We start from the raw sequence: 26,118 nt of genomic DNA, 5'->3' as shown, positions 1-26,118 counted from the left end.
ACAAATGAAAATGAACAAACACAATCCCAAATCTCTGGGACAGAGCAAAAGCAGTCCTGAGAGGTAAATTCATAGCACTACAGGCCTACCTCAAAACACAAGAAAAATCAACAATAAACCATTTAACTCTACAACTTAAAGAATTAGAAAGAAAACAATAAGAAGAAAAGCCCAGAGTAAGTAGAAGGAAGGAAATAATAAATATTAGAGCTGATAGAAGGAAAAATGGCAGCTGAATAGGCAGATGTGTCCCAAGCCTTATCCCAGAGCAGATAGAAGGAACATCTAATCAAATAACACCCACCCGAAATTGGTGAAGTAGACACAGCTGGTGAGACAATTCGCAGCTGGAAAGGGCAAAGGATGCCTGAAGAATGGTAGGATCAGGGATCTGGGCTGGAAAGAGTCGTGAAACCACCGTGCTGAGAGGGTCAAATAAACAAAATAAAAAATGAAAGAGATGAAGTAACAACCGACCACACAGAACTACAAAGGATTATATATATATATATATATATATATATATATATATATAAAATACAAACAACTCTACTCCAAAAAACTGGTCGAAATGGACATATGCCTAGAAAAATACAAGCTTCCAAAACTCAAACAGGAAGAATAAAAACTCAAACAGGAAGAATAAAGAAAACCTGAATAGGCTGATAACTACTGATGAAATTGAAACAGTAATCAAAAAACTTCCAGCAAACAAAAGCCCTAGACCGGATGGCTTCACAGGAGAGTTTTATTAAACATTCAAAGAATAACTAAAACCTATCCTTCTCAGACCGTTCCAAAAAATTTAAGAGGAAAGCACACTTCCAAACTCTTTCTATGAAGCCCGCATTACTCCAATCCCAAAACCAAATAAAGACACTACAAAGAAAGAGAATTACAGGCCAATATCCCTGATGAACATAGATGCTAAAATCCTCAACAAAATTCTAGCAAATCAGATCCAGCATTACATTAGAAAGATCATACACTATGACCAAGTGGGATTTATTCCGGGGATGAAAGGCTGGTACAATATCTGCAAATCAATAAACATTATACATCACATAAACAAATTGAGAGACAAAAATCACATCAATTGATGCAGAAAAAGCATTTGACAAAATCCAACACCCTCTCCTGATAAAAACTCTCAGCAAAGTGGAAATAGAGGGATCATACCTCAACATAATAAAAGCCTTATATGACAACGTCATACTCAATGGGCAAAAGCTAAAACCATTTCCACTAAGTATAGGAACAAGACAGGAATGCCCACTTTCTCCACTCCTGTTCGACATAGTTCCGGAATTGCTAGCCATAGTGATCAGACAAGAAGAAGAAATAAAAGGCATCCAAACTGGAAAAGAAGAAGTAAAACTGTCATTATTCCCAGATGACATGATATTGTGCATAGAGAATCCTAAAGACTCCACAAAAACTACTAGACTTAATAAATGAATTCGTCAATGTAGCAGGATAAAAAAAATTAACACCCAGAAAGCTATGTCTTTTTATACACCAACAATGAACGCACAGAAAGAGAAACTGAAAAAGCAATCCCATTTACCATTGCAACAAAAAAATTAAGATACCTAGGAATAAACTTAACTAAGGAAGTAAAAGACCTGTACTCAGAAAACTACAGGACATTGAAAAAAGAGATAGAGGAAGACATAAACAAATGGAAGAATATACCGTGTTCATGGATTGATAGAATCAACATCATTAAAATGTCGATACTACCCAAAGCAATCTATAGATTCAATGCAATCCCCATTAAAATGCTAACGATGTATTTCACAGACGTAGAATAAACGCTCCAAAACTTCATATAGAATAAAAAAAGACCCCAAATAACCACAGCAATCCTGAGAAAGAGGAACAAAGTTGGAAGGATCACAATACCAGATATCAAGCGGTATTACAAAGCCACTGTTCTCAAAACAGCCTGGTACTGGCACAAGAACAGATATATAGATCAATAGAACAGAACAGAGAACCCAGAAATCGATCCAAGACCTTATGCTCAATTGATATTTGACAAAGGAAGAAGAGCATACAATGGAGTCAAGACATTCTCTTCAATAAATGGTGTTGGGGAAATTGAATAGATACATGCAAAAAAATAAAACTAGACAAGCAACTTATGCCATACCCAAAAATAAACTCAAAATGGATAGGGAACTTAAATGTAAGACGGGAAACCATAAAAATCTTAGAAGAATCCATAGGCAGCAAAATAGCAGACATGTAGCAATATCTTTACTGATGCAGCTCTTAGGGCAATGGAAACTAAGGAGAAAATAAATAAACAAATGGGACTACATCAAAAGAAAAAGCTTCTGCACAGCAAAAGAAACCATCAACAAAACAACAGGAAAGCCCACTACACTGGAGAACATATTTACCAATGCTATTTCAGATAAGAGTTTAATCTCCAACATTTACAGGGAACTCATACAACTTAACAAACGGAAGATAAACAATCCAATCAAAAAATGGACTAAGGACCTAAATAGACACTTTTCGAAAGAGGACATACAGAAGGCCAAGAGACATATGAAAACATGCTCAAAGTCACTAACCATCCAAGAGATGCAAATCAAAACTTCAATGAGGTGCCATCTCACACCTGTCAGAATGGCTATCATCAACAAATCAACAAATGACAAGTGCTGGCGAGGATGTGGAGAAAAGGAACCCTGGTGCACTGCTGGTGGGAATGCAGACTGGTGCAGCCACTGTGGAGAACAGTATGGAGTTTCCTCAACAAATTAAAAATGGAACTGCCATTTGACCCAGTAATCCCACTTCTAGGACTATATACCAAGAAATCAGAAACACCAACCAGAAAGAATAGATGCACCCCTATGTTCATAACAGCACAATTTACCAGAGCTAAGATTTGGAAATAGCCTAAGTGCCCATCAGCAGATGAGTCGATTAAAAAACAGTGGTACATCTACACAATGGAATACTATGCTGCTGTAAAAAAGAAGGAACTCTTACCATTTGCAACAGCATGGATCGACCTGGAGAGCATTATGCTAAGTGAAATAAGCCAGTCAGAGAAAGGTAAATATCACATGATCTCACTCATTTGTGGAATATAATGAACAACATAAAGTGATGAACAAAAATAGATCCAGAGTCACAGAGCATCGAACAGACTGTCCAATCTAAGAGGAAAGAGGGTTGGGGTGAGGTTGAGAGGGGTCAAGGGGTGGGGGCAGTAAGAGATCAACTGAACGACTTGCATCTGAGCATAACCAATGGACTCAGACAGTAGGGGCATGCGCTGGGGGGATGGGAGCAGCTGGGGAGAGGTCAATGGGGGAGGGAGGAAGGAGACTTGTGTAGTACTTTAAACAATAAAGAATTTAAATTTTGAAAAAAGATTAGAGCAGAAATAAATTATATAGAGACACACCAAAAAAAAAAAAAAGCAATAGAAAAAAAGCAATGAAACCAAGAGCTGGTTCTTTGAAAAGATAAACAAAATTGATAAACTGCTAGCCAGACTCATCAAGAAACAAAGAGAGAGAACCCAAATAAATAAAATCAGAAACGAAAATGGAGAAGTAACCACTAACACTACAGAAATACAAAGGATTGTAAGAAAATACAATGAACAACTATACGCCATAAGCTGGACAATGTGAGTGAAATGGACAAATTCCTAGATAAATACAATCTCCCAAAACTGAATCAGGAGGAATCAGAAAACCCAAATAGGCCAATAACAACGGATGACCTAGAAACAGCAATAAAAAATCTCCCAGCAAACAAATGCCCAGGTCCAGAATGCTTCACAGGAGCAGCCATTATGGAGAACAGTACGGAGTTTCCTCAAAACATTAAATATGGAACTGCCATTTGACCCAGTGATCCCACTTCTAGGAAGATATCCTAAGAAACCCGAAATGCTAATCAGAAAGAATGTGTGCACCCTATGTTCATAGCAGCACAATTTACAATAGCTAAAACAGCCTAAGTGCCCATCAGCAGATGAGTGGATAAAAAGCTGTGGTACATTTACACCATGGAATACTATGCAGCTGTAAAAAAGAAGAATCTCTTACCCTTTGAGACAGCATGGAGGGACCTGGAGAGTATCATGCTACATGATATTAGTCAGGCAGAGAAAGACAAGCATCACATGATCTCATGCATATGTGGCATCTAAGTAACAAAATAAACTGATGAACGAAGTGGATCCAGAGACATGGAACAGAGTGCGGAATCTTGGAGGGAAGGTGGGGCGGGTGGGTGGATGGGAAGCTATTAACCAAGGACCTTGTATGCCTATGAGTAAATGCATGGCCCATGGACACAGAGGGCCTGGGGCGGAGGGCAAGGGCGGGCTGGAGAGGGGTTAATGGGGGAAAGGGGGACCTATGTAACACTTTCAACAATAAAGAATTATTAAAAAAAAAAAAAACTTCGATCAGCATGAATGTGCAACAGGAAAATAAATTACATTCTAGTAATAAAAATAATAAAAATAATAACCCCTTGGTGCCTGTCTTTCGATGAGTAAAGCCAGACGCACTGAAATCTGACCTCACCCCCCAGGTGTAGAGGCGGAATGGTGCCCTCTTTCTGCCCAGAGTCTTGGTCCTGCCATGGAGGCAGGATTTGCCTCCAGGTACAGCCCAGGCTCCCAGAAACGGGGAGCCTGCCTTTGGCCGGCATCTTCGTCAGCATCTTACAGCCTCCATCCGAATGAGCGCACAAAGCAGGTGACTGCCAAAGCCTCCACCTCGCATGGATTGGCTGGTTTTAATTTAGTCCCGCTCTTCACTGAATGTGTAGCACGGTCAGACCAGCTCTGAAGTGGGAGCGGGGGATGGGGGCGTGTAGGCGAATAGAGAGGATCGTTGAGACCAGGTCACAGTAGTTGGGGAGCTGCCTTCCAGTGCACAAAGCCTTCCCTCCACTAACGCCCTTCGCAGGCTCCCGGCCCTCACCTGGAAAGTCAACAGATTGGGGGGGGGAATGAAGGGGGACAGTGGGTTCCCCCGTACCAGCTCTAACTGTGGGAGCACCCCCTGTGGTCCACATCTTCTTCCGGGGCCTCCAGCCACGGGTCCACTCCCATGAGTGTCTCAGACAAGCCTGACGCCTTCCCCGCAGCGCAGCCGCCAGCCCCGCGCTCCGCAGCCCTCCTCTCAGGAAGACCCTCAGCTTCTGGGTTTGGGTTTTCTCGTCCGGCCTCCCCCTCTCTGGCTGCTCTGCCTCCCCCTCTCTGGCTGCTCTGCCCATCTCACGGCCTGGGCGTGGCCGGCACCTGTCTCACCGGGTTTCCACCTGCTCGCGCGCCCGGAGAGCATTCAGCCCAGCGCGCGGCAGGAGCCAGTGCTGACAAGGTCTCCGCTCGCGCTGCGTGGCCTCCCCATCCCCCAGGTGGCTTCCTCCCCCCGCTGTGGACCGGGGAACGCACAGCAGGGGAGACTGTTCCCGCGCCCACGCGCCCTGGGGACTTGGAGAGAGCAGGTTTCCTGGGGGTCCCGGGAGCCCAGCCCTATCGGCTCCCTGGGGGAAGCTGAGCCTGAGCGAGGGCGCAGAGTGTAACAGATGAGAGACGGGGTGGGTGGGAGGATGGATGAGGGGCGGATGGATGAGGGGAGGATGGATGAGGGGTGGCAGCTGAGGTTGCCCCGGGCCCCTCGATACTAAAACGGACGCCGAGCTGAGCAGGGGAAACGCAGGAAGGGGTGACTCCGCGCGTCCAGGCGTCCCTCCAGGTTGGACGCAGGAGGGCGGGGCGGGGGCGGGGCGAGGCCGCCGGGCGGGCGGTGTCTGGGGTCCAGGGGAGTCGCGCTCGGGGACCGGCGCCCGGAGGCTCCAGCGCTCGCTGAGCCCGCTGCCCGCCGCCATGCCCTCCTACACGGTCACCGTGGCCACCGGCAGCCAGTGGTTCGCTGGCACCGACGACTACATCTACCTGAGCCTCGTGGGCACCGCGGGCTGCAGCGAGAAGCACCTGCTGGACAAGGCTTTCTACAACGACTTCGAGCGCGGCGCGGTGAGCGGGCGGCGCGGGGCGCCTGGGGCCGCGGGGAGGGCCGGGGGCCGGGCAGAAGGACCCCGGGACCATCCATCGGGGCGGCCCGCCGGCTGGGGCGCTCCAGCAGCCCCTCTGGGAGACCTGGGCCCGTGGAAGCGCGTCCGTGGGGGACCATGGTCAGGGTCTGGTCTAGGGGGAGGCTCTGCTCCCCAGGGCGCTGGAGGGTCAAGGTTTGCTCTCCGTTCACACCGGAGGCCGAGGCTCTGATTGGCCCCTTCACCGGGCTCCTTCCAGGGATGGGGGAGGGGGGCCTGGACAGGGACCCCGCGAGTCCTCGCCCTGCTGCGGCGCGCACAGGGCACCTGGAGCAGCCGCCAGCTGTGAGAAAGCGCAGGTCGGGCGTCCAGGGACCTGAGTGCCGTCCGGGCCTGACCACTAGCTCACTGTCCTCCCCCCCCCCCCGGGCCTCAGTTTCCCCAAATGTACTAGCAGATGTCTCCACAACTGAGCAGCTGCCGTTTCAGGACGGGTCCCAGGGGTATTTAGGAGGAACAAGACAACCCGAGGAGGGGAAGCCTTGCAAGGCAGCAGGGTGTGCACCCGGGAGCGTCCACCCAGAGTGAGGGCTGGGGGGCGGGAGGGGGGGAGGACTCCCTTCCCCCTCTTCCCTGGAGACCCCGGAGCTGGAGGAGTGCAGGAAGCGAGGGAGCTGGTGTTCACTGCGCCCCAGGCTGCAGGCCAGGTGCTGTGTGACGTGCACAGGGGTCCTCACTCGGAAGCGGGCTCCTGAGGCTCCCACATGAGCTCCAGCCGCGGCCAGGCGGCCAGGCGGCCAGGCCCCGCGGCGCCTCCGGCAGCGCCCAGCCACCGGCTGCTGTGGCCGCCCCAGGAGGCTGCGAGCCCACGGAATACTGTTCCCTCCGCCACCCCAGCTCCTGAACCGGACCCACACACGCAGACTTCACAAAGCGTCTTCTCGCCACCCCGTGGATTATAGGGTCGAACCATATACAATTGCTCAGAGTCCATTACGTTGGACAGACAAAACGGCAATTTCATATGGCTCGGCCAGACACGGATTCATCTGTGAAATGTGCTTAGGCTGCAGAGCTAGAGCCTGCACGTCAGTCCCAGGCCCAGACGGGCTAGGTTGTGCTCTGGAGCCTTAGATCCTCGCTGTAGGCTGACTGGGCACTTAGCCAAGCTCAGCATACTGGGTGGGCTAATGTAGGTTTACAGTTGTGAGTATGCAAAACACAGTTCATTCTTGTATCATTTATTCTTGTATTATTTCCTTTTATTGTTTCTTTATTTTGATAATCCTTACCCGAGGATATTTTTCCCATCAAGTGGAAGGGAGGGGGGCAGCGGGGGGAGGGGGGGCCTCAGGGGTTAAGGAGAGAAACATCCATGAGAGAGAGAGACATGGATTGGTTGCTTCTTGAACCCACCCCGCCTGGGACCGGGGATTGAACCTGCAACCCAGGTATGTACCCTTGACTGGGAATCAAACCCGTGACCCTTCCATGAGCAGGCTGGCGCTCTAACCACCAAGCTACTGGCCAGGGCTGTATTATTTCCCATACGAACAACTGTCAACCTACTTTTGCCCCACCCGGGATTAGCCAGGGTCGAGCTCCCTTCACGTAGACAGGTGTTGCGTGTGAGGACCACCTCCGGGTGCTGGCTGCCCTGCCCGGGAACTGGCCCTGAGAACAGGAGGGCTAGCTAGTCATCCGTGTGAGACCATGGCCCCCTCTGTCCTTTCTGAAGCACCTTCCTTTACTTCTCTTACTTATGGGCGCCCCACACCGCGGGGAGGAGAACAGGATGCGGACTGCGTCCCCTTATCAGCGGGCCACCTGGGCCCTGTCCTCCCACAGGGCGCACAGCAGGGTCCTCACTGTGCAACACCGGCGCCCAGTGTGGCTTCTCCCCGAAGACAGCGGTGTGACCCAAACAGGTTGTGGGCAGAGGGCAGGAAGCACTGCTCTGCTCCTTATCCCCCTCCCTCTCTTCTGTCTGCCGACCGACCGGAGAATTCATTTAAATGCCCTTGTGATTCAACACCTCAGCGAGTGTCTCAGAAGCAAATTTCAGGAGCGATTTGCATTCACATTTCCATCGGGCTGAGAGAGGGCCAGTCAGGGCGGCTGCTCCATGCAGGGGAACCAGCTGGCTCGGAAAGGCTCTCTGAAAAAAATCAGTTTTTGAGAAAGTTCCTGTTGATGCAGAGTTACTCCACACTGTCTTGCACAGCCCGGAGCGACTTCCCCATTCTCCAGCCAATGTCTCTTTAAGGACGATCTGTCCCTTTTGGGTAAAGGTGAAAGAAAGAATTAGAGGAAATACTTGCTGAGAAGATAAAGGTATCCATTTTACTGGAAAAGTGTTACAATCGTGATGGTTAATAACAGTGGCAGTAACGACTATTTCCAGGCACCCGGTCAGTCATTTCCAGGTCATCGGCCGGTCACCACCCCAACCCACCCTTGCACAATTCAGTCAGATAACGGAGAGGCCTGATTGGTGTTTCTAGATAAAGTGAATCACAGATCCCTGGCTGTTCTCCCCAGCGGCCTGCAGAGTGGTTTAGGCAGGGCTGGGAGCGGGAGTCCTTCGCAGGTCAGGTTCTCCTGGGAACAGCCCCCTCCCACTGGCCCCTCGGCGTCGGCGGGGACAGCCGGACTGCGGACTCAGAGCCCAGAGACGAGCCCAGTCTGGGCCAATTTAGCCAACTGGTGTGTTTCTTTCACTCTGTTCATTGAAAATAATTCAGGTAAAATGGCGTGACTGTAGCAGATAGGACATTTCTGGGAAATCTTGCTTGACCCATTTTCATTCTGTGGCAGCACTTTTAGGAAAGCTAAGCGCAGTAAGTTATCTTGGAATATATTCAGGGAGTGTAAGCAATTCTTACAATTATATATACTTCTTGAATATTTTCTGTGAATATTCTTATCATATATTCATGAAGAATACATTCTAGAACACCTCATTCTCAGGATATATTAATGAAGAATAAATATTTCTTTTTGCTCCTCAATCTCTATCCCCCAGTCTTTCTTCTCTGTCCCCTCTCTTCCCTACATCTGCCTCCTCTTCTTGCTCCCTTTATTCCTCTACTCCCTATTCCCCACCATTTCTCAAACCCCCAATTTCTTCTCTGCTCCAATTTCTCCTTCCATTCTGTCTCCCATTTTCCTCCTGCTTACCCATTCTCCCCCCTCCATCTCCCTAACCACGGCACCCTTTCTCCTTCTCTCTACCCCAGTTTCTCCCTTGTCCACCCCTTAATCTCCCCCTCTCTCTCTGCTTTACAGCCTCCTCTTATCCCTTCCCAGCCCCCACCAGCCCCCCATCATCCTCCATCAGCCCCCCAAGATGGGCACCCCAGGCTGGCTGGGCCATGGCCCTCCCCTGTCCTTGCCCCAGCAGAGATCCCTGTCACAGCAACAGCAGGGATCTGGGCAGAGAAAATGAAACCCTCCTTAAAATGCTGATATAAAAATCAGATGAAAATGGCCAGCCAACACTTTGCTGAAATATTCAAAAAAGAGTCGAGAATAGCCAGTGAAATCAGCCAAGTGGTCTTTCCACAAACTGAGGCTGGTGAAGGGCATGCTCCCTGGCTCCATGTCTCTCTCCAGCGTCTGCCTGCAGCTCCCACCTCTGCTCAGGGAGCTCCATGCTCCAGCCGCCTCCTGCCTCGAGGATCTTGCTTTCTCCTTTCCTGTAATGGAAATGCCCTGCCCATCCCGCTCCTCCCACTCTCCTCACCTCTGAAATCTTACTAAGTCCCAAGAGCTGACTCAAATGCCATCTCTTAGGAAGCTATTGCATGCCCTCCACCCCACCCACGCTGCCTCTGCATACTCCATCGAGGGGTGAACCAGGGCTCAGGGCCAGGTCTGGGGCTTTTCCCACCACGTGGCTACAGGGAGGGTGGAGGACTGGACTGGCCACCAGACAGGTGCGGACTGCAATCCTGGGGCCACAATTACAGCAAGGCTGGCAGCTGCCTGACTTCTGTGAGCCTGTTTCCTTCTGTAAAATGGGAACCGCCCGCGCAGTCACGCACATGCTTTGCATTTTCTGAGGGCTGGAGAGGGGCCAGCCACTGTTGACAGGGTCCACTGTGCTGAATGGACGTGAGAATTCAACGTGTCAAGGCAAACAGACAGCAGAGCAGCCACCTGGCACTGGCCCCCAGAGGAGGGAGTGATGTGGGACCTTCCTAAGACTTGACTTGCGATTTGATGCTTGGGACCCAGCCATCTTCTGGGAGCCTGTCTCTGTTCTTTGTGACTGTCCAGTAGTGGCTCCCGTGGGTGCCAACGCCACAGTAGCCAGACCTCATGCCTAAAAGACTTGCTGAGTTGCGGGGGCTGAACTCCTCAGATGCTTGCTCGCCTCCTGAGCGCTGAGTTTGAAGCCGGGGCCAGTCAGAGACCCGCCATACGGACAGGCCTATTCCTCTAGCCCCGCCAAGACCCTGTCAGACGGCATACGGGAGCCCTGCCGTTTGCTCAGTCTGTCTATCCTGGTGAGACTCCAAAGCCCTCTGCCAGGCCTACAGGGGCGGGAAACCTGGGGGCCCTCCTCCTGTTGAAGGTGACCCTGCTCTTCCCGCCCTCAGGGAAGCTGCCCCGCCTCTCCTTGTCGGCCACCACCCCATCCGGACAGCTGGCCTTGCTTCTGAGAGCCGCCCAGTCCCAGAGGCCGCGAGCCCCCCCCCCCCCGTCCTTCACAGTCCCAGGCGCCCGGCTCCTCCCTCCCAGGAGAGTGTCCACCAGGATGTTCCTGCACCTGCTCCTTGGGAATGGCTGTCCTCTCCCCTGAGCCCCAGGACACTTCAGCCCCTCGGAGCCACAGAAAGCCACTTCCCCTGGAGCCGCCACCCTGCCCAGACCCAGGCCTCACTGCACGGAAGTGTCATCTCACACACCTGGCTCCTTGTCCTCGGGGCCCAGGCCGAGACCGCAGGGCACAGGAAGGAGGCTTCTGATTTCTAACCACAGCGTCTGGCGCCTGCGGCTGCCACAGCTTGCGAGCCCAGAGGTCTCTGACGACACCCAACTTCTCATTTTACTGACAAAGTCCCTCAGGGTGCTACCGGCAGAAGAAGAGTAAGGCTGGGGGCGCATGCACCCAAACAGTGTGCCCTCCACTGGCCTGACGGGCATGCTGAGAGCTCTAGGCTCTGCGCCGAGGGAAAGCTCAGGGTTGGTGGAATCTGGTTTAGCAAGTGCCCCAGAAAGGCCTGAGTCCGGCTTCCCACAGCCCCTGCCTCCAGCGCGGCAGACCCGCAGGTGGTCCCACAGCCAGAGGGCAGGCACCTGCAGACACCTGGGCGCAGGGCCACAGGGTGACACCCAGGCTCCGCGACCTCAGAGGTCTCACCTGCCTTTTCTCCTTCGCAGGTGGATTCTTACGATGTGACGGTGGATGAAGAGCTGGGCGACATCCAGCTGATCAAAATCGAGAAGCGCAAGTACTGGCTGCACGACGACTGGTACCTGAAGTACGTCACGCTGAAGACGCCCTCCGGGGACTACATCGAGTTCCCCTGCTACCGCTGGCTCACCGGGGAGGGCGAGGTGGTGCTCAGAGACGGGCGAGGTGAGCAGCTGGGCCGGCTCCCCGGGCTTCCCAAGGCCGGGGCTTGCAGACCCCTTCCCAGGGAACTGTATCCACGGGCATAATGACCACCGGCCCCGGGCGGGCACTGCTCTGTGCCTCGAAGCACCTGCAGGAGGCGTGAACTTCCCCCCTCCTAACAGACCCGGCTCCCAGGGCGGAGCATGGGGTCCCTGAGCTATAGTTCTCCAAGGGGTAACTAGGCTCCCCAGTAACAAGTGCCCCTGGGGGTACCCCTAACTGGGCAGCTCTCCAGATGCATCGCTTTGCAGATCTCAGACACCCAGCCCCACACTGCCCTGTGTGACGTCACAGCAGGGCCCCACCCAGAGGCTGTGGCAGGCTGGGTCTGCAGTCACCAGTTGTTAAAGGCGAAGTCCCACTTTTTGTTGAAAGAGAAAAGAGCCTAAAATCTGTCCTCTGAAGCAGGCCCCTCACCCGTGCAGGCCCAGCCTGGCGCTGCCTCAGCAGGCCATTCTGCACAGGAGGCGCGGCTGGCCGGCGCGCAGGGAGCACGGGGCAGAGGTCAGCCACGCCGCCAGCTTTCTGCACACCAGCCTCTTAGCCTGCGAGAGCGCCATCCGGGCCTCGGCAGGTCCCTACCTTACTTCAAGTCCTGGCCCTCCAGTTTGCTCACACTGTAAGCCTGGAAAAATAAGTCTTCAGGTGCCATGCACCCCCCAGAAGGAGGCGGGGCCCGCTGCCTCCGTCCCTGGCGCCCTTTAGCATTCCTAGTGCGATGGCTTCCTCTCGCTGGCTCATTTGCTCTTCACGGAAGTCCCGCCGAGTAGATAACACAGAGTGATTGCCGGCCCCTTCTTAGCTAAGAAAACCCAGACGAAGGAGGAGAAGGCCCCTCTCTGCCCAGGGTTCTTAAACCATCAGGCGCACCCCGTTGTTTCCGACACGGGTTTAACTTACGAAGCCAAATTCCAAGAAAATGTCTGAACTACAGGACTGGAGCTAGAGGAGTTTTGTCCCCTGACTCAGGAAGAGATCACAAACGTGGCCCTGGGGGTGGCCATGTGGCAGGAGTGTGCGTAGCTCGGTGGGGCCGCTGCCTACAGGAGCCGGAGACGGGGAGCAGGCCCAGCTTTCAGAGCAGCTGGCCAGGAAAATGCTGTGGCTTCTGCATCTGGTAATAAAACCAGGGCATGCCTGTCGAATGTCTTTGGCTTATTTTTTATTTTCGTTCTTAGTAGTTAATTTATATTGTGTTTTACAAAAATATCAGTCTGTGATGGAACGGAAGCTTTGAAAGTCTGGAACCCCTGACACTCAGGAACACCGTGACTGTGCCCACTGCCGTCACCTGAAATAACAGTAACAGGGCACTCGCCGTCCGGCCTCTGCCCCTCTGCCCCTCCCGTCCTCTCCCCGCCCCCCTATCCCCAGCGCCTGCCCACTCCTGATGAGAGATGAGAGACTTAGCAGCCAGGCTCAGAGGGAGGAAGAGGAGGCTCAGGTCCATTGGGATTATAAGGACGATGGCCACTGTTCCATTTCTTGGGCAGTTCCTGGGTGCCGAGCACGGCGTGGGGGCTTTGCTGCACTCTCTCACTGCTTCCCACCATGACCTGAAATAGGCACTTCCTCCATTTCCCCTGTGAGGAAGCCAAGGCAGCGGGCGCCAGGTGTGTCCCTTCTAAAGCCCACACTCTAGGCCACCACGTCCTGCTTCAGAGCTAGGCTGCATTCTCAGTCCTCTGAGCAGGCAGCACGGGGAGTGGGTAGTGTCGGCATCTGTATGTTGGATCTTCAGTCACACGTTTCTCCAGGAGGCAGCCAATTGGGCTTCGAAACACGAGAGCCACGGGCAGCTGCTGCTATAGGGCCGCAGGGGGCTGCAGGCAGCTGTCCTGGCTACTCTGCATGGGAACTGCAGGGAATGGGAGCGGACGGTCCTGAGCGGTTTAAAGAAACCCAGCAAGGGACACCTAGAGAGGCAGCCGGCTCTGCCCCAGCGCCAGGACTCCTGCAGAGCAATGTCCTCCGGGCGAGCAGAAGGTAGAGCCTCCAGGTGAAAATCTACAGGTGGCCAGAGTTGGGCACACACGGTCCCTGTAGGAAGGGGACAGAGAGTCACTGTCTGTGCCCGAAAAGCCTCCTGGGAAACAGGCCTGGCTCGTGCACCGGGAGGGATCCGCAGGCCCGGTGCAGGCTGCCCGCTGCTGAGTGAGCAGCAGGAGAGACTGGAGCTGTCTTTTGGAAAAGGAGTGACTAGGAGCGTGGGATTTGAGTCTTGTGTGCAAACCTACTAATTAGGTGTGTGACCTTGAGTAAACTTCAACCTGCCTGAGCCCCATTTAGTAAAACAGAGTGTTCTGAGGCTTGAGTAAGAGGATCCATGTGAAGCAGGGGCAGGGAGCCAGAGGGAAACCCTGGTGTCGGCCGTAATGTGTCCTTAGGCTCTTCTCACACGTGTCCTTTCCTCACAGCAAAGCTGCCCCGCGATGACCAAATTCACATTCTCAAGCAGCACAGACGCAAAGAACTGGAAACACGGCAGAAACAGTACAGGTGAGTGATGCCATCAGGCCGAATGGCATGGGACCCCGGGTTCCTCTGTCTCGGGGCCGGGGTATGAGATGATCCCTGCCCACAGCTTAGGGCCCATCACTGCTGGTGAGTGATGACCAAGGCACCAGCCGCCTGTGCTCCCCAAGCTCCCCCCAACCACCACCTCAAGTGGAGGTGGTGAAGAGAATTATGGGAAAAAGGAAATTTATTTAATACTTTAATCAATAATAATAATAATAATAATAATAATAATAAAAATAAAAATCTTGGGATCGACCATACTGGCATTTAGGAGGAATGGGCAGCAAAAGCTTGAATTTATCTTGATGTTCCCTCACCTCCAGTTGTAAGGATTACCCCCACTTTTTATGTCTTCTGATAATAATTTGATTATAAAAGTGGTGCATAATCCAAAACAACATTGGCAAATCTCTAGCTAAAGATTAAGAAAAAAGAGAGGCCACAAATTATTAAAATTAGAAGAAAGGGACTATCAATACCAACTCATAGAAATTAAAATGAATACAAGGGAATACTACGCACAACTGTATACCAACCCATCAGATAACTGAGATGAAATGGACAAATTCACATAAAGACAGAAACTGCTAAACTGACTCAATATGAAATAATCTTAACCCTTTGCACTCGCTTGCTTTTTTCTTGATTCCTTTATTCGAATGCTAACCGTGTTGAGTCACACTCAACATCCGAGTGCAAAAGGTTAATAGAACAATTATAAGCAAAGTGATTGAAGTATTAAATTTAAAACTTCCCACAAAGAAAACTCAGGCCCACATGGCTTCACTGGTAAATTCTACCAAGCATTTAAAAAATTTGTACCAATCTTACATAAACTCTTCCAGAAAATATAAGAGGGAACAAGTCTTAACTCACTGTATGAGACAGGTATTATACCAAAACCAAAGACATCGCAAAAAAAAGAAAACTATACACCGAGATCTCTTACGAATACAGATGCAAAGATTTTCAATAAACACTAGCAAACCAAACCCTGTAGCACATAAAAGGCATTATATGGCCAGGTAGGATTTATCCCAAACATGCAAGGTTGGTTTAAACATCCAAATAGAATAAACAACTGAAAAACATGATCATCTCAATAGTCACAAGAAAGCAGGATACAAGATTATATACAAAATTCAATTGTTTATCTATACGCTAGCAACCAACAATCTGAAAATAAAAATAAGAAAACAATTCAGTTTACAATAGCATCAAAAGGAATAAAATATTTATAACTAAATTTAACAAAAGTCAAGAAAACTACAAAATAGTGTTGAAGATAATTAAAGACACAGACAACAGTGTGGTGAAGACCTGGGGCAGGGGGACAAGGCGAAGGGTGTCAATGAGGAAAAAAAGGAACAGCTGTAATACTTTCAACAATAAAGATAATTTTTTTAAAAAAGGATTAATGAGTAACAGTGAAAGGCCTAAATTTTGTTAATGAATAAAATGATTCATGTATCAAAAAGAAGATCTAAATAAGGTGGAAGTAATCTCATGCTCATGGATCAGAGGACTTAATATTGTTTAAAGGGCAGTACTCCCCAAAGTGATATAACACAATCCCTATCACAATCCCAGCTGACTTTTTTGCAGATATTGACAAGCAGATCCTAAAATTCATATTGAAATGCAAGGAACCCAGAATAGTCAAAACAATCTAAAAAAAGAAAACAAAGTTGAAGGACTCATACTTCTCAATATCAAAATTGCTACACTGCTGCTGTAATCAAGACAGTTGGTCAATGAAATAGAATTGGGAGTTCAGGAACAAACCCTTACATTTATGTCAATTAATTTTCAACAGAGGTAGCAAGACAACTCAGTGGAGGAAAAATGCTCTTTTTAATAAACTGAACAAGTGAATAACCACATGTAAAAGAATGAACTTGGACCTTACCTCACACCACATACATAAGTTAATTTAAATGGATCAAATACCTAAATGTAAGAGCTAAAACTACAAAAGTTTGAAGAAAACATGGGTAAACCTTCATAACCTTGGATTTCACAAAGAATTTTCAATTATAGTTGACATTCAATATTATTTTATATTAGTTTCAGTGGTACAGCATAGTGGGTAGACATTTATATAATTTATGAAGTAATCCTCCCAATAAGTCTAGTACCAACCAGGCACCATGCATAGCTATTACAACATTATTGACCATATTCCCTGTGCTGTACTTTACATCCTCGTGACTATTTTGTACCCACCAATTTGTACTTCTTAATTCCTTCCTCTTTTTCACCCAGCCCCCCTATCCCCTCTCATCTAACAGCATCAATTTGTTCTCTATAGCTATTAGTCTGTTTCTGTTTTACTGGTTTATTTATTTTGTTCTTTAGATTCCACATATAAGTGAAATAATATGGCATTTTTCTCTCTGTGTCCGACCTATTTCACTTAGCACAATACCCTCTAGATCAGTGGTTCTCAACCTTTCTCATGCCGCGACCCTTTAATACAGTTCCTCATGTTGTGGTGACCCCCAACCATAAAATTATTTTCGTTGCTACTTCATAACTGTAATTTTGCTACTGTTATGAATCATAATGTAAATATCTGATATGCAGGATGTCTTAGGCGACCCCTGTGAAAGGGTCGTTCGACCCCCAAAGGGGTCACGACCTACAGGTTGAGAACCGCTGCTCTAGATCCATTCATATTGTTGTAAATGGTAAGATGTCATGCTTTTTTATGGCCAAGTAATGTTCATTGTATATAGGTACCACATCTTCTTTATCCAGTCGTCTATTCATAGGCACTTAGGTTGCTTCCAAATCTTGGCTATTGTAAATAACACTGCAATGAACATAGTGGTGCATATATCTTTTCAAATTAGTGTTTTGGATAATTACCCAGCAGTGGGATTCCTGGGAGACTCCTCAAAAAATTAAAAATAGAATTACTGTATGGCAAGGGGGTTTTAGATGTAATAAAAGCATAAGCTACAGAAGAAAAAAGATAAATTGATGTCCTCAAATTTTAAAACTTTTATGCTTTAAAGTATACCCTCAAGAAAATGAAAAGATAACCCACAGAATGGGATAAAGTAACATGTGTTATCAAGGATGTGGAGAAATAAGAGCTTCATATACTACTGGTTGGGATGTAAAATGGTACAATTCCACACCTAAGCACATACCCAAGAAAAATGAAAACATATGTCCACAGAAAAACTTGTATGTGAATGTTTATAGCAGCATTGTCCATAATAGCCAAAAGGTAAGTTCAACCCAAATGTTCACTAACTGATGAATATCAGTAGTATATCTATGTAATGGAATCTATTTCAGCCATAAAAAAAGAATGAATACATAGACCATTCTCCAAAGAAAATGTATGAGTGGTCAATAAGCACATGGGAGGATGTTCAACACTGTTGGTTGTCATGGCAGCACCATGAAATACCACTTCACATGCACTAAGATGGCTAGAACAAAAAAGGCAGATAATGGCAAGTGCTGCCAAGGATGTGGAGAAACTCATACATTGCTGGTAGAATGTAAAATGATGCAGCCACTTTGGAAACTACTTTAGCAAGTTCCCCCAAATCTGAAACGGAGTTACCATATGACCTAAAATTCTACATCTAAATTCTGTTCCTAGGTAACTACACAGAGTAATGAAAACATATTTCTACACATAAAAATTGTACAAGGTATTCATAGCAATCTATACTAATAATAGCCTAGGTGGTCATCACGCCCTCACATCGTCACAAGAAGGCCATCACAAGATGGCTGCATGCACAGCGAAGGCCGGGCCCGGTGTCTCCACCACTTCACACGGAGGAGGCGGGTCCCCATGGATGAGTCAGGTTGCAGCAGGGGAGGGCAGTGGGGGGTAATCAGACCAGCAGGGGAGGGCAGTTGGGGACCATCAGGCCAGCAGGGGAGCAGTTAGGCGTCTATCAAGCCGGCAGGGGAGCGGTTAGGGGGCAATCAGGCTGGCAGGCAGAAGCAGTTAGGGGCAATCAGGAAGGCAGGCAGGCGAGCAGTTAGGAGCCAGCGGTCCCGGATTGTGAGAGGGATGTCCGACTGCCGGTTTAGGCCCGATCCTGCGAGATCAGGCCTAAACCAGCAGTTGGACATCCCCCAAGGGGTCCCAGATTGGAGAGGGTGCAGGCCGGGCTGAGGGGCACCCCCCCACGCACAAATTTAGTGCACTGGGCCTCTAGTCCTATCTAATAAAAGAGAAACATGCAAATTGACTGTACCTCCACTATGCCCACAAGCCACGCCGACCAGCCAATCAGGAGCAAGTATGCAAATTAACCCAACCAAGATGGCGGCGGCCATGAGCTGGAGCAAGCAGGAGGCTTGGGTTGCCCCCAGCGATGGAGGAAGCCAAGCTTCCCACCCGTCCTGGCCTGCCCTGGCCTCTGCTCAAGGCTACAAAGTTTCAATTATAGAAGATAAATAAATCCCAGATACCTGCTTCCAGCCTATGCTTGGGTCACTGGGGGGGCGTGGCCGGCCTGCAAACCACCACAGGCCCCTCACCCAGGCCACCCCATACCCCAAGGGAACCCCCACCCTGATCTGGGACACCTTTCAGGGCAAATCAGCCAGCCCCCACCCATGCACCAGGCCTCTATCCTATCTAATAAAAGGGTAATATGCAAATTGACTGTCACTCCAACACACAAGATGGCTGCCCCCATGTGGACTCAAGATGGCTGCCACAAATGGCCAGCAGTGGAGGGTAGTTGGGAGGGACCAGGCCTGCAAGGGAGGGAAATTGGGGGCAATCAAGCCTGCAAGTCAGGGCAGTTAGGGGTGACCAGTCCTGCAGGGGAGGGCAGTTTGGGGGGACCCAGGCCTGCAGGGGAGGGCAGTTGTAGGGGGGACCAGACCAGCAGGGGAGAGCAGTTAGGGGCGATGAGGCTGGCAGGGGAAGGCAGTTAGGGTTGATCGGGTCGGCAGGGGAGGGCAGTTAGGGGGGACCAGGCCTGCAAGGGAGGGCCATTGGGGGAAACCAGGCTGGCAGGGGAGGGCAGTTAGGGGGGACCAGGCTGGCAGGGGAGGGCAGTTAGGGGTGACCAGGCCAGCAGGGGAGGGCAGTTAGGGGCAATCGGGCTGGCAGGGGAGCAGTTAGGCATCAATCAGGCTGGCAGGGGAGTGGTTACGGGGTGATCAGGCTGGCAGGCAGAAGCGGTTAGGGGCAATCAGGAAGGCAGACAGGCGAGCAGTTGGGAGCCAGTGGTCCTGGATTGTGAGAGGGATGTCCAACTGCCCGTTTAGGCCCAATCCTACCGGGATCAGGCCTAAATGGGCAGTCAGACATCCCTCGAGGGTGCCAGATTGGAGAGGGTGCAGGCTGGGCTGAGGGACAACCCCCCTCCGTGCACGAATTTCATGTACTGGGCCTCTAGTATATTCATAATTACCCCAAAGTGGAAACAACCTAAATCCCATTAGCTGATGAATGGATAAACAACATGTGGAATATTATTTAGCATTAAAAAGTAATGTGTTATGATCATACTAGAGGCCCGGTGCACGAATTCCTGCATGGGTGGGGTCCCTCTGGGTGGCCTGCAGGGATCAGGCTGAAACCCGCAGTCCAACACTGCCTGCAGCTCGTACCTGCTGCTCCTGCTCATCCCGGCCCCACTGTGCCTGCCATGGGCTTGCACCCAATCAGTCCTGATCAGGAGAGGCTCGCGCTGCCACAGCAGCGCTCACCAGCCATGAGCTCTGCATCTGGTGCCCTCCCAAGGGGAGTGGCCTGCAGGATCAGGCTGAAACCAGCTCTTCAACATCCCCTGAGGGGGTCCCAGATTGCGAGAGGGCACAGGCCAGGCTGAGGGACCCCACCGGTGCACGATTGGGCTGGGGAGGGACCGCAGGAGGGTTCTAGGGCATATCCAGCCCATGTCACTCAGTCTCGATCGGCCGGACCCCAACAGCAAACTAACCTACCGGTTGGAGCATCTTCCCCCTGGTGGTCAGTGCACGTCATAGCGAGAGGTTGAGCAGCCTTAGCATATCATTAGCATATTACGCTTTGGTTGGTTGTTCTGCCGTGTGGTCTATTTGCATATTACCCTTTTATTATATAGGATTATTATAGAGGATATTTAACCATGCATGAACCTCAACAACATTCTTCTAAATGAAAAAGTCATTTACAAAAGACCACATATTGCATGAATCTACTTATATAAAATGTCCAAATAGCCAAATTGATGGACACAGATGAATAGATTTGTGGTTTCCTAGGGCTGGAAGTTGGAGATGGGAGATGGGGAATGACTATCAGTGGGTACAAGATTTCTATTTGAGATGAAAATATTCCAAAATTAGATTCTGGTGATGGGTGCACAACTCTGTAGATATACTAAAAACCTCTTAATTGGATAATTTTAAGGCATGAATTTTATGCTATGTAAATTATTTCTCAACAAATCTGCTTTAAAATAGTAATAATAATACATGGAAACTGGTGGTGTGGGCAGTATCCAGCCCCTCCATATGTTTGATGGGTCATTGTGGAGTTTTCAAGGTGTATGTTCCCCAGGTTTCCTCAGTCCACACCTGCTAATGTCTATATCAAGGCTTTTTTTACTTGGTTTCCTGCTTCAGCCTTTGGAGACTTTGAGTGTGAGACTCCTTCCAAGAGAGAGTGGGAGGCAGCGTGCTGAGGCTCAGCATGGTTACTGGCTGTGGAGCGGCCTTGGTGGGGCAGCGGCTGTTACACTTTCCTACATGTTCCTCCATCGTTTAGCTTCTCACCAGGGACATGAAGTATTTCAAGGTTTTTTAATTCAATAAAGCCAAGGAAGGGGAATAACACGAAAGCAGGAAAATAACTGTAATTCATCCGTTTTCACTCTGACTCCTTTGGGATTGTACTATATACATAATCAGCAGCCTCAGCCTCCTTTTTTCCTCTTAAAGATATAGCAGGAACATTTCCCCCACATTTTAAAAGCCTTATCACAAACATTATTCTAGGTTTTATATAATATCCCATTGTAGGGATGCACCATAATCTATTTAAACACCATTCTAACTGGACACTTCGGAAGTTTTTGATGTTTTTCTTCTAAACAATGTGAAAACCTTTGTGTGGAACTTTGGTGCATTTTAAAGTATTTTCCTCAGGATAGGTGCCCAGAAATAAAGTCACTAAGCAAGTAGTGTAAGTTATTAGTATATATTGACAAATTCCTCTTCAAAACTCTTTGACCAGTTTTCACAAGCAGAGGAGGGGTATCCAACTTCACCAATTCTGGCCAAGCTGGGCAGCCTCTTTTTTAACTGTTCTAATTTGTAGAGGTGTCTCTCATCTCTTAGCTCCTGTCCTCCCCCTCCCAGGGACCAAGCAGTGGTGCTGTCATGTGGTCCAGAAGACCCTGCTGGTTGCCCAGATCCATGAAAACTTACATTTCCGTGAAGCATAATGAAAAAATAAATGAGCATTGGGGCCATACATGCGTGGAAATGTGATGTATACAGAAGGCACGGGCAAGAGCGGTGCCAGGCTACTGGGCAGCCACAGAAGGGAGAGAGAGAGGAGAAGGAGGAAAAGAAGACATAAAGAAGACATTGGAGTCTACTTCACATCATTCAGAAAACTCGGTTTCGGGTTGAATAAGCTTAAATGTTAAAGGCAAAACTATACCATTTTTAGACTACAGGAGGTTATTCTTCCTGGCCTCCAGTTAAAAAGATTTTTCAAAAAAGACTCAAAATGCACTAACCGTAAAGGAAAAGATTAATATCATCTAGCTCATGAGGAGAAATTTCTGTTCACTGAAAGACACCATGAAAGGTGAGAAGACAATTCACAGAGTGGAGGACAAGAATTATGATTTATAATATACCAATGACCCCTACAAATCTATAAGAAGAGGGTTGTCAATTCAGTAGAAAAATAGGCAAGCGATTTGAGTACTCACCATACAAAATATGAGGAGCAAATATACAAAAAACAAACAAACAAAAAAAACAGTGCTCAGCTCATTTGGAACCAATGGAATCAAAAGTAAGATGGCAATGAAGATCTATTAATTGGATCCCTAGTACCACTACTCCAACTATGACTACCACAACACACACACACACACACACACACACACACACACACACACACCCCTGATGGGTAAGACTGAAACTTGACAATACCCGAATGTTAACGAAGTGGTTGGATGGGAAGACATTGCTGCAGGATGGTAACTCATAGGTCCAATTCTCTTCAGAAAAACTGGGTTAAAACCCAATGAACCCTGGTCCATTTTCACAGAACTTCTCAGGATCCTCAATGCTTATGTGAAAAAAAAATCCTTTTTGAAAAATAATCTTGCAATCTATAATAATAAAAGGGTAATATGCTAATTAGACCAGACATCATTCCGGATGTCCTTCTTGACGAAGCCGGGGCCAGAGGGAAGCCAGCCTGGGTCCTGGGTGCCTGTGGGCGGTCCAAGCGAAGCCAGCCCGGGTCTTGGGTGCCCTCGGGCCGCGAGGATGGAAGCAGCCCAGGTGCCGGGTGCCTGCTGGTGGCCGGAAGAGGGAAGCCTGGGTCCTGGGTGCTGGAAGGAAGCCAGTGCTAGCAGCCAGGGGAAGGAAGGCCTACTCTTGCACGAATTTTCGTGCATCGGGCCTCTAGTATCTAATAAAATGGAAACTACATTATAATCTGACTCAGACATTCTGTCCCTGGATCCACATCTGTATGCCTGTGCTCCTGGGTCCATGCACACAGCTGTCCACAGCAGCATTACTCCTGAGAGCCAGCAAATGGGAGCCACCCAATGTCCATCAAGAGCAGAACAGATAAACAGTGATCATTCTACCCGCAAGGAGAGTCAGCCAACTGCTGCCGTGCAGAGCAACGTGGGCAGAACGCCCAGCTGCAGTGTCGGAGAGTAAATAGAAGCCAGACACAACAAGTCTGGCCAATCCATAAGGCCTGGAGTTACACTGTCCAGGGAGAGTTGTATAGCCGGGAACAAAGAGCTTTCCTTGCTTTCCTCCCTTCCACCACCTGTGGCAAAGCCCCTGTGGTGAGCACTCCACCTGCTTCTGGCCTTGTGGAAGGAAGGAGTCCTGGATTGTGATGATGTTAAATGGCTTCCAGAGAATCAGGCTAGTTTGCGCCCTGTTAGGTGAATGGGCAGCCAGTCTTATCAGCTCCACACTAATTCAGACTAAGACAGTAATGACTTGATACCCTAGTCTTACAGGCATTTGCTTAACCCGGTACTTTCCAGTGTGCCCTGGAGCATTGGTGCCGTGGTCAAACACGTTTGGGAAACTGCTGATCACACAGCCCTCTGGGGGGATCACAGCTTGCCCAGGCATGGAGCACCTGAGAAGTTCTGTGATAAGGGGCCAGGGTTAATCTTTTTAATCCGGTTTTTCCCAAGAGAACGGGATCTGTGAGTTACCTCCTGCAGGAGTGCGGTATGGACACCCTTTGGGAATCACCTCTTTGCCAGCGAGCGGTGGTCCGGTGGGGATTTCATAGCGGTGGGGCTTTGGCAGGCTCTAGGGAGGTGGGTTTTTGGTGAGATAGTTTGCCCCTTTCATGGATGTAATCCTCTTTTGTTTTTGTTTTTTTCTTCCTCCTTCCATTAATTTGACCTTTTCATACCCTCCCCTCCCCACCTCTGTTTCCGTTCAGGAAACACAACTTTGCGCTGTCTGCACAATCTTGGAGTTCCTCTTTCACACGAATTTAGGCATCCATGTTATTGGGGTTTGGAAGTAAAGTAACAGCTAGGAAGCGTCTACCATGCGAGAAAGCCAGCGAGCCAGCGGGCCCTCATCGGTCCACCAGCCAGGCAGGGCGGTGGGGGACCAGCACAGGCCGTTCCTCGCCGCCTGCGCTCACCGTGACTTTCTGTACCTGGGCGGCACCCGCACACTCACAGCAACGTAGTGCAGGGCTTTCATCGGCACCAGGTACTCTAACCATGCTGGGCCTTACCTTTTCTCACTCGTCGTTCTATTTTAAAGAGCAACCAGTTGACACGGACGGCGTCACCCGTTATTGTAGCTTCTGTATACTATCTTATGAACACACCACCATGCTCCCCCTCTCCTGCTGTAGACTTGTGGGCTCTCTTAATTTCTGGCTGTGACTTAAACACCAGTCTAAGCTGTGCTTCAAAGAGCTTCCTCATGAGCTCCCAGTGCTCTCGTGGAAGAGTTACTCCAGGGAGCATTCCTAGAAGTAGACTTGCAGGGTCGTAGACCACATTTTAAGTTCTCTAGATATTGCCAATTGTTTTCTAAGGGATTCCTGCCAATTTTCACCACAGCAGCTGTTTCTGAGGGTTACCATTGCACCCAGCAGCTGTTTCTGAGGGTTACCATTGCACCCAGCAGCTGTTTCTGAGGGTTACCATTGCACCCAGCAGCTCTTTCTGAGGGTTACCATTGCACCCAGCAGCTGTTTCTGAGGGTTACCATTGCCCTACATCTTGGACACACTTTGCACCTTGAGACATTTTCATTCTTGTCAATCGAATGAGTGAGATGTTGTCTCGTTGCTTTCTTCCTCCTTAAATGCCACGTATGTCTGGCTTCATATGAATATATCATAACTCCCTCAGCCACTCCCTGCTGGTGGACACCCAGCCTGTTTCCCTGGGTACATCTGCTCTTGTTTTTGTGTCACAAATGGTATTGCAAGACGCAGACTTGTGCCAACGCCCTGGCATGCTGGTGCTGTCACTGCCATCTGGAGTAGCCAGAACTCATGCCGCTGCTCAAATCAGCACTTTCATTTTAACATTTATTTTTATTAAACTCATTGGGTGGCATTGGTTAGCAGGATCATATAGGTTTCAAGTGTGCATGTCTATGATGCATGATTGCATGTGTGTCCACTACCCAAAGCGTTTTTCACTTTAAGAAACACTGACAGCCCTGGCCAGGGCGGCCCAGTTGGTTGTGTGTCTCCCTTGCACTGAAAGGTTGCACATGCCAGGGTTGTGGACTTGGCCCTGGTGAGGGGCCTGCAGGAGGCAGCCAATTGATGTTTCTCTCTCATATCAATGTCTCTCTCTCCCTCTCCCTCTCCCTTCCTCTCTCACTAAAAATTAATTTTAAAATCTTTAAAAAAAAGAAATACAAAAATCCTTTCCCAAAATTTTATAATAATTTTCAGTCCCACCAATTGTCTGTGAAACTATGCTTTTACCCATACTTTTGCCAATACTTGGTGACGTTGGTCTTTTACATTTTGACTATCCGCAACTCCCTGAGACCCACTGCCTCCGCCGGGCACTGCCTAGGGATGGAGCGTGGCTTCCCTCTGGCCTGTGCAGCGTTATCATTCGTCTTCCATGGCTTTTCTCACGGGGGATTTTAGTTCTTCGTTTTCTAAACTATGCATATTGTTTCTCCTTTATAACTGTTGGGTTTCTTGCTTTGCTTAAGAAGGCCCTCCCACCCCAAAGTAACATAATACTAGATTTTTGTCTAATACTTTTACAATATTGTGTTGTTGTTTTTAACTGTAGGCCTTTATTTCACCTGCCATGTATTTTTACATATGGTGTGAAGCAGGGGCCAAAGGACTCCAGTATCATTTATTACCTAATACATCCCTCCCCGCTGCCCTGGGCCACACCCACAGCAGCCAGTTCCCGGGCTCAGCCCCACTTGTAGCCACTGACCTCGTGGCCTGTGAAAGTTGTTGAATCTCTCTGTGCCTCAATCCCCACCGTCTATGAAATGGACGAAATAACAGTCCTGCCTCATAGGGTTTTTGAGAGAATTAAATAGGTTAAACCATGAAAACACATAGAAATGGTATTCGGCACATAGAAAGCACACAGTAAGTATTAGCTACGTCGGTATTATAGTCACATATTTTCTTGGGTCTGCTTCTGGACTTGTGTGTTACTTTATTTTTTTTTTTTTATGCCACAGCCTAGCATCATTTTCTTATT

General features: G+C 49.0%; 1 protein-coding gene and 1 long non-coding RNA gene across 2 annotated transcripts in view; one reads left to right on the top strand and one right to left on the bottom strand.

Moving 5' to 3' along the window:
• The first annotated feature begins 5,817 nt into the window (after positions 1 to 5,817).
• ALOX5 (arachidonate 5-lipoxygenase) overlaps positions 5,818 to 26,118 on the top strand; it is a 53,742-nt gene continuing 33,441 nt past the window's right edge. Inside the window, exons 1-3 of the mRNA XM_008149098.3 lie at positions 5,818 to 6,028; positions 11,434 to 11,632; positions 14,089 to 14,170. Coding sequence (XP_008147320.2) covers positions 5,879 to 6,028; positions 11,434 to 11,632; positions 14,089 to 14,170 — 431 coding nt within the window. The 5' untranslated portion in view covers positions 5,818 to 5,878. The remainder of the gene's footprint in view (positions 6,029 to 11,433; positions 11,633 to 14,088; positions 14,171 to 26,118) is intronic.
• LOC114234286 (uncharacterized) lies at positions 7,321 to 11,501 on the bottom strand. The gene is made up of 3 exons (XR_003620473.2): positions 11,414 to 11,501; positions 10,959 to 11,122; positions 7,321 to 8,323 (listed from the first exon to the last, which is right to left on the bottom strand). It is a non-coding gene; the product is annotated as an uncharacterized LOC114234286 (long non-coding RNA).

Source organism: Eptesicus fuscus, chromosome 17, assembly GCF_027574615.1.
Source record: "Eptesicus fuscus isolate TK198812 chromosome 17, DD_ASM_mEF_20220401, whole genome shotgun sequence".
NCBI lineage: Eukaryota > Metazoa > Chordata > Mammalia > Chiroptera > Vespertilionidae > Eptesicus > Eptesicus fuscus.
The sequence above is the reverse complement of the archived record's forward strand: the minus strand, read 5'-3'. Positions and strand labels throughout refer to the sequence as shown.